This window comes from Pseudopipra pipra, chromosome Z, assembly GCF_036250125.1.
Source record: "Pseudopipra pipra isolate bDixPip1 chromosome Z, bDixPip1.hap1, whole genome shotgun sequence".
NCBI lineage: Eukaryota > Metazoa > Chordata > Aves > Passeriformes > Pipridae > Pseudopipra > Pseudopipra pipra.
The window spans coordinates 37665054-37677988 of NC_087581.1; the positions used below are offsets into that span (position 1 = coordinate 37665054).

Sequence of the window (12935 nt, forward strand, 5' to 3'; positions counted from 1 at the left end):
CTGAATTCAGTGATTTTTGTTTTGTTTTACCAAAGTCACTTTTCTCAGAGGTGTTTTGTCTGAAATGTAGAAGAAGCCTGTGAAGACAGTGAGAAACGGAGTGATTCCTAGTTGGAGTTTGTTCCTTTGTCTTTATTCTCATGGTACTGGAGAATCTGCCCAGCAAACACTGCCATAGTCACTAGCAATAGCACCAGACATTGAGGGGTATTTTTACTCTGCAACTTTGTTTCAATCATGCTACTTGCCTTGGAAAGCAGAGATTGCTGCTTTGTTACATCACTCAGTTCTTAAATTACCTTTTTTCCCCACTTTGACTCTAGTGGGGCTGCTAGATCCTACTGTGTTCTGTAGTGATAGACAGAGATAGATATCCAAAACAGGAGAGGCCCCAAACCTCCCCTTTCCTTCCTAGAATAGTTCTGCCTCCTGTGCTTTCAGAAATAACAGAGGTAAGCTGTTGAGAAACCTCCTACTACAAGAGGGGAAAAAATGTTCAAAAAGGTGACTTGTTCTTTGATAAACCCCCTACTTAAGGCCAAACAATACTTAGGCTATATAAGCAAATCCTTTGTTGGACAGGACAATTCTTATTTTGGTGTAAAATTACTTCCTCTGTAGGGCTGAGCTTTTAATTCCTTCTTGACCATGCAAGACCCTTTTCTGTGTTTGCTCTATCACCTAATTTTACTGTAGAGTAATATCACTGCAGCTGCATATCCTGAGCAGCAGCACTGATATTACTGAGGCAGAGCTTGAAAAGAATGAGGAACCTCTGAAGTGGAACACCCACTTCTCTGCCTGCAATTTGCAGCTTCTTGAAATAAGCAGAAGCACTGCCCTGAAGACATGATTTTCCCAATTTCTCTGCTAAGGAGACTGCATATCACATTACTTGTTTGCTTATCATCATGATTAATATACCTGGATACTTCTGTGTAGCTGCCAAAGGAATACAAAGCCTAAAATATGTAGATGTAAAATAGCACTGAGAATTCATCTGGCCATCACAAAAATTTTTCTTGTCGTTAAAATCTTGAACTACATGACAGTAGCTCCAGGACAGCTTTTGATATTTCTCCAAAGCAAGCAGCCAGTAAAGGAGAACTCCATCATGTATGGAACTAAGAAAAGAGTAACAATCATCTTTCCCATTTTCACTAAAATTAGAAGTGGATGAACTGTACAGAATAAGGCAAATACTCACTAGACAAGATTATTTTGATTTTAAAATGCGTACTTAAAAAGGCTCAGGCTTAGTTAAGAAAAAAAAAATCAAGGATGTGTTAATTTAATGCCAAGATGATCACAGAAAAGAAGTAATATCACCCTAGTTATATTCCTGTAGCACTTGAAGCCATTGCAAATAAAATTGTAGTCCTTCATGCTTTTGAACATTGCTTTTATGCAGGTTTTCAGAGGTTTACAAGTGTGCCTTGTACAAGGATGGTCTTGTTTATGGAGCACAGTGTCCAGGTGGCTCAGAGAAACCCAAAGATGTACAGAAATACAGCCAAAACAGTTTTAAAAAAGAACTCTCTGGCAATATACTAATTACTCTAAGTAGTTTTTCTTTGGGATTCTTAACTTGATAATGGTAAAGCTGTTAATTCAACTTGAATACAGCATTTCACTGTGTATTTTATACTCGTAGAACATATGCTCTTTAGCAATCAATATTAAATTCCTGATCAACTTAATCTGAGAGGCATAACTGTTTACAGATAAAGTCCTATGAAAATGCTGAGAAGATGGGTAAATAATTTTATCATCCAGAATATGGGTAAACATTTTGATGTTAAAACATGCCATTATTTGCAAAAAAAAAAAAAAAAAAAAAGCCAATGATCCAAGTTTCCCAATACCAGAACAGATGTTCATACCTCTTCTCTTCTGCTTACAAGCATTTGCTTTTCCCTGCTCTGTTGACTGTAGTGGCCTAGACCTGTCTGACTTAGATGGTGAAAAACTATTAGTAAAAGTGTTTCTGTGTTTGGGGTTAATAGGCAGCATTTGACTTAAGCTCTGACCTTCACTTGATGAGAACTAACACTTTTTTCATACACAAAAAAGCCAACCTTCCACTTGCATATTTAGGTATCTTAAGGTTCAGGAGTTGTAAAGTAGTACACTGAGGAGTGACACATCACAAAAGGAGTTAGTTACAAAATGAAAGGGAAAGTAAAGACAAATTTATATTTTCTTAGATGGAATTGCTCATTGGCAAGTTAGGCACAGCTGTCTGCTGTCTAAATAGAGGTTGGTTCATACTCACAAAGACAGCTCTAAACACAGATGTCAGTCTTGGGAACAGACACAAATACAAAAATTCTGCAAAACAGCTGGCTACGGACATGGAGGTTGGACTGCAATAAAGGGTGCCCTAGTGGTAAGTAGAGGATATTTCTAGGTTAGTGCAAGTAAACTAGTTTCTAGTTTACATTGAACAAGTTACAGAAAAGACAAGACTACAGAAAATTAACAAGATGATAGATTGTGATAAACACAGGACTTTACGACTACCGCTTCACCTGTAGGAGTCACTGCCATATCTTCTAAATGCTTAGTCTGGTTTACTTCCTTCAAAAGTCCAGCAGAGAGGAATATTCACATTGAACAGCTGAGATGATTGCTGTTCTACAAAGCAAGTGTTTGCCTTCCTACATTTTAGCGGAAGATAGTGGTTGGGTGGACTAAAGGGTAGCACACCATTTCAGAGGGCTTCTGTCACAAAAAGTTTGTGAGTTTGAATTTTTATGCTAAACTTATGCAAGTTAGTGGTAACTGAATCATACTGTATTACTGAACTTGTGAACAAGAGTCCAACAAAGCTTTCAGAAAAATCTTCCTGTCTAATCTCTTAAAAAGAAGGCACTATTATCAGAATTGTTTTGATTATTTTTTTTTAACCTTGAAGCTAAGAACTCACCTAGACAGTGTAAACTAAAAACTTAGTTCAGAAGGCCCAGGTGAAATATATCATTCTGTTTTCTGCGTATATTTATGTTGCAGTAAAAAAGTGCCAGAATAGGCACAAGGGTAGATTGCAGCATGGACTGTTTTTCATCCTTCCCATGTTCGGTGGCTTAGCTCCTCTTAAGTTCTTACAACTAGGCTGGGTATTTCTCTGTTGTGCGTTGCTCAGGGGAGAGATCCATCCTTGGCAGAGGACTGTTGTTCATGTACCAACAATCCACATATACCATTACTGTAGTATGACTATAGCCAACTTCAAAGTTACTACATTTATTGCTTACTGATTTCAGTTTTATAATCAGTAGGAAGGAGAGAGTCAGTGCAGACGTCAACTGCTTTAACAAGCCTCCAGAGATTTCAGATTGCTTTTTTCCCCACTGAAACAGTACCAAAACTTCACAGGAAGATACTACTTCATTTGGGCCGTTATTCAAGCCTCAAAACATTCTCAGATTACTTTGCTCCCATCATTGCTGCATATAGACGAAGAGGTGACTAAGTTGCATCATGAACCTCCTTTGTTCACAACTGTCCTCCTTCACCGTGGTCAGTTAAGTGGTTCTTCATATCTTCAGGGTTTTGAACTAATGAGGATAAAAAAGGTAAAGAAATCTCTTAAACAGGCAGAAGTGATAGTTTTTCATAAAAAAAGTTCTTCTATGTAGAAAAACTACAGGAGAAATTTTGTAAAGACTATTAAATACTGTATAGTAAAGTTACAGATACCACACCCTCATGCCCCCCATTAAAGAGTAGCTTCAGTGATGCTATACAGAAAATAAATCACACTATCAACATGAGGGAAAGCTCAAAGAGAAAACAGAAATTAACTCGGTATATCTTACTACAGAATACCATGCAAAATACCATCTTAAAATTTTCAGCACATGGTATTTGGCTTTAAATGTTTTTTTTTTTCCTTTTTTACCATTTTCAATCCCTGCAAGTGCTGCTTGCTTGTCTGTTTCTGATTCAGCTTCATTCTCATCTAAATTGTAATCAACATCCTTGTCCTGGTTCATTGCTTCATGTTCCTGTTTTTCTGAAAAGATTTAAAATTAAGTAGTTTTATGCTATACCATAGGGTCATTGCACAGAGAAACAGTGACTGTAATCATCTTCCATGTAATTTACTTTGCTGCTGAATGAATTGCTGTTCAGAGTAGGTTTTCATATTATTTTTCATTTTGAATGTTAAATTTCAGAGCAACTTTTGCTGTAAATCTTGTCTAAAGAACCAGATAAAAGCCAGAATCTTTTGGGATTTGGAAAGTGCGATAAAATTCAGCCAACATTCAGATGGACAGAAAGAAAAAGCATTGAACAATTTCAGAATACATTAAGGGACAGCCTAAGGAAGAGCAAAAGCTGAAGCCAATGCTGAAAACTTGACTGTGATATTGCTTTTAAATGTATTGCCACTACCACCAAAACGTCTCAGCTTCTGCCCTTCTTGTTTTAGTTTGTCCCGCAAGGGAAAAGCTGTGAATATAGCATAAAAAAGAGTAGTTTGATGTGCTAACCTGACACAAAAGTACTTTCCTAGAAGAGATTTTCTTTACTCAGTCATTAACTCATCTCAAGCAACTTTTATTGACTATCTTAGATAGAGAGCTCAAAAGTAAATGGAAACATTATTTCTGACTGCCAAATGACTGTCCTTATTTTTCAAATAATCAGCCAGAAAAAAACATAACAGCAGAGAGGTATAAGCATATCCCACAAGAGGTATAAACATACTCCACTCAAGATAGATTAGAGCTTCTGGTTCAAAATATTCTTAAGCCAAGCCCTCCAGTTAGTAAGTGGCTTAGAAACAGGCTTGAAAATTTAAGCTTTAAGCCTTACGTTGTCCATATTCAGACCACCACATCAAATAGATTTCTATAGTTACAGACCTAAAGCTGTGTAACTTTCAGAAGCAGCTCTTCCTGAAAGACAGAGAATGCACAGAAAATACTGAAGTATTTCTGCCTTAGGGCTCCTTTGGCTACAAGGAACCTGTGCAGTAATTATGGTATTTTTGTTGAACAATCAGCCTGAAGAACATACCGCTAGTCTTTTTTGCTCACAGAAATGCAGACTTTTCACAGGCTGCATGGCAGAGCTTTTCTTTGCTCCAATTGTTGGATGATTTTTTTAACCTAATCTTTTTGCTATTTATTTCTGTTAAAATGGCAGCATTTGAGGTAACTTTTAATTACATCTCTTTGGGGTGCAGCCTGCTCTGGCCAGCATCTTTTTGGAGCAGTTGGAAAAATACTAGTTTATTAATGCTGTTAGTTTATCGGGGATTATTTATCCCTGCCAAGTTAGCAACAATGTTAACACTCAGACAACTCATAACTCATGATTCTAAGAATGTCTTTACTAGAAAACCATACACAGCATTTTTTGTGGGCATCAATTCCTGCTCTGACTGCCATAAGGTTTTGTCTTTTGATTACTCTGGGCTACTGAGTCCACCTGAGACCAAATCCCTCTAGAAATAGACAGAGGGATGTCTAGATACTGGTCAGGTTTAGATACATCAATACTCTGCTGCTCCATGCCATGGAGATGTGATTCAAGGCCACATAGTAGATACCAGAAACCAGCACCTGTACAACATCTGATCCATGTTTTTGCAGACTCACAATAATAAACTTCAGATACCTGAAGTCGTAAGAGTTTTAGTCGTATCTTATTTTTAAATGCTGATAGCTAGTCTTTTTACAGTGTCAATGGTAATGCTAACTGCAAAACATCCATGCATAAGTAACGCTCTACTCATCCATCAGTGCTTTGAAGGGTTAACATCTCATCCTTTTCAAATGCATCCTATTCTTAAAAAGCCCCAGTACCAAAACATTTTGGGGCTAATTTCCCCAAATGCCTTGTACAGCCTAATGGAGAGAAAGCCAGTAAGGCTGCTGTGGAACCCAGCCTGCTAGCTCCATGTTGCACAAACAGAAGCCTCCGTCTTTACCCATGGACTGCAGAAGACTGCTGGTGACTGACACCTTTCCCATATCACACCAACCTTTGTGAAAACTTGTACTCAAATCTGGACAGCTGCCACTGCTGTTGCAGAAATCATGCCCTATTCCACAGTTTCATTTCTTTACTGTTCTTAACAATACTGTTCTTAACATGCTACGAACCAGCCTTTCCCAGGGACAAGTCGTCCTGCTTAGCATCGTAGTTTAGGAGCTGTTCCCTCTCAACTTCCTCACTGGCAGTCTGCTCTGGTGCTGGCTGTGACACATCTTGCCCAGCTATGTGTTTTTCATTTCCAGATGGATTTGGCTCCTTCTCTGATTCAGGTAGCATCTCCTTGTGACCTGCAGCAGCCTTGAGGGGATCTTGTGGTTTTTTCAACTGACTAAAAAGCTGCTCCTCTTCTGCCTTAGGCTCCTGTTTTCTGATGTCAGCTGGGCCATCTATTCTTTCTGAAAACAATAAAAATTATTCTGAGTGAAAAAAATAATGCCTTTCAGTCATGGCACAAGTTAAAAACCTTTAATAAATAATGCTTTATATTTCTCATTCGATTCTTGTTTTTCCTCTGAAATAATATCTTTCAACCGCCTCAGTTCCAAAGATAAAAAGAAGATAATTCATGTTTTTCCTACTGGGAACCGCTAAAGGAGGAGACTTTGTTTACCATCATCAGATTCATGCTTCTACATCCTGTAAAATTTTGGGGTGTGTGGTTAATAACTCGGGCAAGTGAAATAAAGCAGTTTAAATAAAAATTGCGGTGTGCTATATAAACATCAGGTTTCTGTGTATTACATTTTGTTACAAACAATAAAATTGACTCTGTATTTAAAAGTAGCTCAGGACAAAGCAGTCACATAGGCAGCTTTGCAGGTAAACCACGGCTGTTCTTATTTTTAAATATGAAGAGGAAGTACAGGAGTGCTATCATTTTTGGCAGACATTAACTTATCTTTTTTCCCGTGTATCTGCATTTGTAACTAAAAAAGATAAAATTTGCCCAAATAAACTATATGTAATGTTGTCTTCAATTGCTAGCTCTCTAAAATGAGAGTTGCATGTGGACAAGATTGTAATTTAAGATAGCATATAAGAATAACTAAATAGGGAATCAAAATTCTGTCACACTACTGTGCAAGATGGACACACACGGTCCACTCAAATTAACAGTTTCTGAAATTTAGTACCAAAAGCAATCACTAAACCATTAACTAAACCATTAGGTTAACTAACCAGATCGCCTATGTATTACTGTCCTTACTTGCATTTTGCTCAGTGACAAGTGGGAAGCATATATGTGTGTTTGTTTTAAGCCTAACTTTCAGCTATTCCTTAGGGAGGAGTAGCAGGCTGGATGTGTCAAACTTTCTAAGCAGGCAGATTTTAAGTGTGCTTGAAAATCATGCCTTCCAGAAGTGTAGGGTATTTTCTCCATATTAAATGAGAAATATGACTCCAGAATTGTAAATATTTGTATTTTCCTTCATATGCAACATGTCAATTACAACAAAACTGAACCAGTAGAAATGCCAGCAATAAAAATGCTTCAGTAGTGCTTCTCCAAGGCTGAAAAACTACCTAAAGTTCAGACTCTTGGTGTCACTTTTTTCCATCTTGATCTTGTGTACAAAAATATTTTTAAATGTTCAATTAAATTACAACTGTTCTTAATCAGTTGTTAGTAAGACAGTGATTTCCATCTCACCTTTAGCCTTCATCAAGTCTGTCTGTCTTAGTGTAGGTACTGCTTTAGGTACATCTTCAGTGGGTTTCTGCTGTTCCAAGTCAATGTGCTTGAACTCAGTTTGCTTCAAGGCTGGCAGTTGAATATTGACCTATAAAGTGAATGCACACAAGATAAGCATTGGTCTATGTAACTGCTCCTGGATTTGGAAAGGGAAATGGAACAGAGGTAAGAATTCAGTAGGGGGAAAAAAAATCCCAACACATTTGGAAATATTTGCACTGAAATTTTTTATTGGTGATGGAAGTACCACACAATTTTGAATATGCAGTAATGTTTCTATGTAACAGCATGACACATTAGGAGAATTTTAACAGACCTTCTTTAACTGTGGGTAAGAATGAGCTCACTGCTGTCGATTATTCTCTGAGCGTCACAGAACTGTAACACCCCACATTTATCCACTGTTACCCTGCTACTGCCTCAGGGTCAGCAGAGCAAAAAAACAGATGGCATTAACTACTATTAGTAATCTGTTGGGCAGGAAAACTGTGTTTGGACATAATAAGACTTCAGTTACGTAAGGCTTGTATGGGAACTGGTCCGTAACTATGCTGAATGCAGGATTAAGAAAAGAAAACATAAATTACCAACTAGACAATAGTACCTGTTTAAAATGATAGAGCTTACTTAAGAATGTATTAAGTTCTGGCAGTAGACTGCTCTCAGCATCTGACCCACTTAAAGATTAAGGCTAACATATACATGATCTTGAAGATCTTCCAATTTAGCAATTAAAATTCCATGTACTGCTTTTACTCACATTGGCATTGGCCTTCCTCACATGGCCATGGTCTCCCTGTATGTCAGTGGTGGCCTGTTTGCATACCTGAGGCCCCCTTCCATCTCCTCCCCATCCCCTAGATCTCGTGTTTGACAGTCCTGTGCTTGGTGGTGTCTTCATCAGTGGATCCCCTTATCTACAGCATAGGGAACAGGGAGCTCGAGGATGCCATTAAGAAAGTGAGTCCCATATGTTTTCACAGCAATAAGATTACCACCTCTCTCCATAAATGACTCCCAGATTATCTGAATTAAGTATTTTGGTAGGGGGCCGAGGGAGGGGAGTTTGTTTGTATTAAATTTGTTTGTTTCAATATCATTATAATTATCATTATTGCTTTGGTTGTTGTCATTAATGGTTATTAAGTTTTTTATTAATTATTAAATTTTTGCATTTGCTTCACTACATTTGAGTCATGCACCATCCTTCTGTCACCTCCTACCCTGATGCTCTGTTGTGTGTCTAACACTGGCTCAGAAGGACCTCTGTAATAAAACAGGATCTCCCCCAGTGCATCACTTTCAGCCTGAGCTCTTCCTCCAAAGAGGCCTGAGAAACTGCAGCACTGAAATTTCATTTCCTCCATGTGTTCAGGACTGAAAAGCTCAGACCTCTTGAGAAATACAGGATTTAACTAACAATTCACCATTAGTTCCTGGTGAAAATGAAAGATGAACTGAGGGATGTACCCAGGGCTTTGAAAACACCCATCCTCTATGAAGGGAACCTGGAGCTGCCTGTAGAGAATGGTGATTGTCCAGCTACAGCACAGCACATTTCTAGGGTTGAATGGAGGTTGAAGAGATTTAAAAAGATGGGGTGGCCATGGTACTCCTAATGCAACCCCATACACAGTTGACCTTGCACCACTGGCTCATGTGGCAGCCCTTGTAGCACCCAGGCTCTCCCCTTCACAGTCACTGCTCAAGCAAGTCAGGACCCCACCTGCGCTGACATACAGAGTTATTCTTCCCCCTAATGTCATCTCAGAAAACACCAAATGAGGGTGCAAAGCCAGGGCCAGTGGGGAAAGAGCAGAGTGGAGCTGTTTGTAGAGGAATTTATGAGAATGATCAGAGAGAAAGACTTGAGAGGAAAAAGAAAGAAAAAGAAAAGTTAAGCTTAGATATGATGAGGCCTGCTTGAGGTTACCTGCCTGGCAGCTCTGCATCAGTAACTTCAGTGGGACAAAGAAGCCACAGTTGATTGCTCCAAACTGATATCTGCTTACTTCCATGGTCATGGGAATCTGATGCTCTCCCAACCATCATCAGCTCATTGCTGCACTTCCATCATCACTTTCTACAACTCCCTGAAAGGAGGCTGCACCAAGGTGGGGGGGGTGGCTTCTTCTCCCAGGCAACAAGTGACAGGACCACAGAAAATGGCCCCAAGTTGCACCAGAGGAAGTTCAGATAGGATATTAGGAAAAATATCTTCACTAAAGGGCTGTCCTTGGAATCACACTATTTCTGACAGATCATAAAGATTTAAAAAATGTTGAAGCAGAGCAAAACTTAATGAGCTGGGCTAATGTTAGTTGGAGACAGCAGAAAGGTGGAGAAATACTTAAGAATTGCAAAAAAAAAATTTTTTTCAAGAAATTATCCAAACAATACCTGGCTATATTTTTTTGAATCTTCTGAGAATTCTTTGTTTTCTTTGATTTGTGGTACATCCTTTTTTGTAAGTTCATCTATCCTTTCTTCACATTGTTCTTTTAATTCTTTCATCTGGTTGATGCACTGTGACCTGCAGAAAACATGAATAAGACAGTTAACTTTCATCCACACTCTTCTGAAACGTTCTTTTGTAAAATTATATATTTTTTAAACATGTTATTATTTCCTTAGTTCTTACAATTGAGAAGTCAGTAGGGAAAAGTGTTAACCTAAGTCCTAAGGACAAACTCATAGTGCAAGTGGTCCAAGTTCTATTGGGAGAAATTAATTTAAACAGCTTTTGTCTGACCAGCTCAACAAGCTACATGATTTTTTTGTGTGTGTGTGTGTCTTCCATGAACCACTCAATTTCAGTTAAGTTAATTTTGATCCTTGAAGCATTTCTAGTATGATAACAGAAATTCATACTTTGATTTTAGCCAAGAAGAGGAAACAGCGAAGTGCTAATTGAAATAAAAAACAGGTTGTTGATCTACTGTTAGCAAACTGGACACCCTTTCTCAATATTTCAGCAAAGTGCAGCACTGCAAGACATACATTACAGAAATGGAGTTCATCAGTAGCTAATACAAGTTCCAAAAGGATATTCCCTAAAGATGCAAGCACAGTGTATCTTTTACATACTTTTAATATTTACACAGTGCCATTAAAATCTTAACCTTTGTGACAGCAGGGGTCTTCTGTTTGCATTTCTGCATCCTGCCCTTCCCTTACAGCTCCATAACTCCAAGGTAAGTCTTGGGCTGTTGCTGCAGTGTTTTTCCTAAAGCTGCCAGGGCAGTCTTTTCCCTTGCTGTGGTTGTGCTGGAGATTCTGTGCAAAGCTCAGGAGTGTTGTCTATGTCAGTGTCTCAGGGGAAGTGCTGCAATTGGAGCAAGATCACCCTTTCTCCCCCGCTCTCTTCATAACTTGTAACTTTCCGTTTATATCAGAGGAAGAACAAGACCAAGACCTAGTGAGTAACAAAGCAGATAAGTATTACCCTGTAACACACAAACAGAAGGCTTATAAACTAGCCATCATATGACCCCAACTATGCTTTGATCCCACTGCAAACAGGAACGAGCAGTAGTGTGATCAAGTGGATCCCACTGAGAAGTGCATCACATTAAGAGGCAAATGTGGCGAAAAAGCACCATCATTGTCAGTACCCACTGCCCTGGAAAGCCTACCCGATCAAGAGTTTTGGCTGGGGACCACACTCTTTCTTTTCCCCGCTGGTCGTAGCAGCAAAAGAGTTCGTTGCAGGGTTTAAACCTTTTTTCCTTTCTCTCTCTCCTTTGTTTTTTCCACTCAAAAGTAACTATGTCAGCTTAAGACCCTACAAACACATCTTTCTGCATCCAAAATCTCTCTCAACATCCTTTGTATAACACCACGGTCAACACACTGCAAGTTTCTCCTCCCTTTCACTTGGACAGAAGGCGGGTAAATGTCTTCTGATTCTGGCTCTGACCAGTGTTATTGCAAGTGTTAATACCCCCAGTGTGGCAGCAGCTGGCTCAGACAGGCACATTCCAGTTTCTCAAGCTGCAAATAAGCTACTAACTAATCCAAAGGAATTCTCAGGGTATGTGCACTCATTTTTATTGCACTCTCACCCTTCTCCACCCCTGTTTTTCAAAAACAAAAGATCTGTTCTGTAGTTCACACCCAGAAAGGAAGAACAGTAGCAGATCGCTACACTATGAACTGACGAATTAATTACCCTTATTACCATCTCTTCTTCACTAGCGCCATTGTTCAAAAGTTTGATTTTACTAATGCTAATACGAGGAAGAATCACCAAAATAAGCAGCGCTTCCCAAGCTGGTGAACATCAGAGATAATAAAACAACATGGGCTTGAGTTATGCACACGTTCATTAATTTCTAGGAAATTAAAGGACATCAGAATTACCTGTACCTCTTTGCAAGCTTAAGAAAGACGCACTATACAGACAACCTAAAGTTGGCGATAATGCAGCCTTCCACAAATGCTCTTTCATCCCACATTACAAATGAAAATGAAGTTCATTTAACATCTGTGACAAATACTCACTGTTTAAAATCTATTATCTGCAACAGAAATCACTTCTTTTAAAAGGGATTTCTGGAGATGTGAATACTCTACTCGTGCATACAAAAACAACTGTAGTACAGGGACAGCACTAGTTTCTGTCTCATCCAATCAACATGACATATTTCAAATGTGCAAAACCAATGCTCTTAAATTCAGTCTCTGTGGCATGTTTTCTCCCTCACAAGATTACATAGAGTAAATTTCTGGGTGACAGAGATCACCTGCACACACAGAAAGGAGCCCAAGTAATACCCTCCCCAGCTGCTCCCAGGACTATCAAAGGAGACATCAGCCCATTCAAGACTCATCTCCATGAGCTCAAAGGAGCACAGAGGCACAAAGGTGGAGACAGCCTAAACTACAGACTCAGATCTGACAGCCTGACCAGACCATCCCCACAGCACATTTTGCACTAGTGGACAGCCACTCTCAGGGGAGAGGGATGCAGCTACTGGTGTTGTCTGTGCTCATACTTCATGTGTCTGTGTTAACCTGCATACCTGGCGCGTACAGATGTGCTCTGCATGCACAGGGACAGATGTGCAGCCTCTCCCCTCCTGGTCTGCTGGATTTGCCAAACCCCAGCAAGAGAAACAGAGTACCTTTGTTCTTCAGGAGCATATATCATTAGCTCCTTTCATCCCTGCCAAGAAAGATTGCTCATGCACTCACACTCTTGCACTTGTCAGGTCTGCAAATACCAAAC

At 39.2% G+C, this 12935-nt stretch overlaps 1 protein-coding gene across 10 annotated transcripts in view; it reads right to left on the reverse strand.

Annotated features, from left to right (window-relative positions):
• Window positions 1-117: 117 nt before the first annotated feature.
• The window catches only part of GOLM1 (golgi membrane protein 1), a 39095-nt gene continuing 26277 nt past the window's right edge, over window positions 118-12935 (reverse strand). For 7 of the 10 annotated variants that reach the window (XM_064643095.1, XM_064643089.1, XM_064643091.1 and 4 more), the window contains 4 exons: window positions 10106-10238; window positions 7664-7793; window positions 6120-6407; window positions 118-4018 (listed from right to left, as the gene is read on the reverse strand). In XM_064643095.1, the coding sequence (XP_064499165.1) occupies window positions 3768-4018; window positions 6120-6407; window positions 7664-7793; window positions 10106-10238 (802 nt within the window). In that variant the 3' untranslated portion in view covers window positions 118-3767. The remainder of the gene's footprint in view (window positions 4019-6119; window positions 6408-7663; window positions 7794-10105; window positions 10239-12935) is intronic. The other 3 variants (XM_064643097.1, XM_064643093.1, XM_064643096.1) reach the window with 2 other exon arrangements.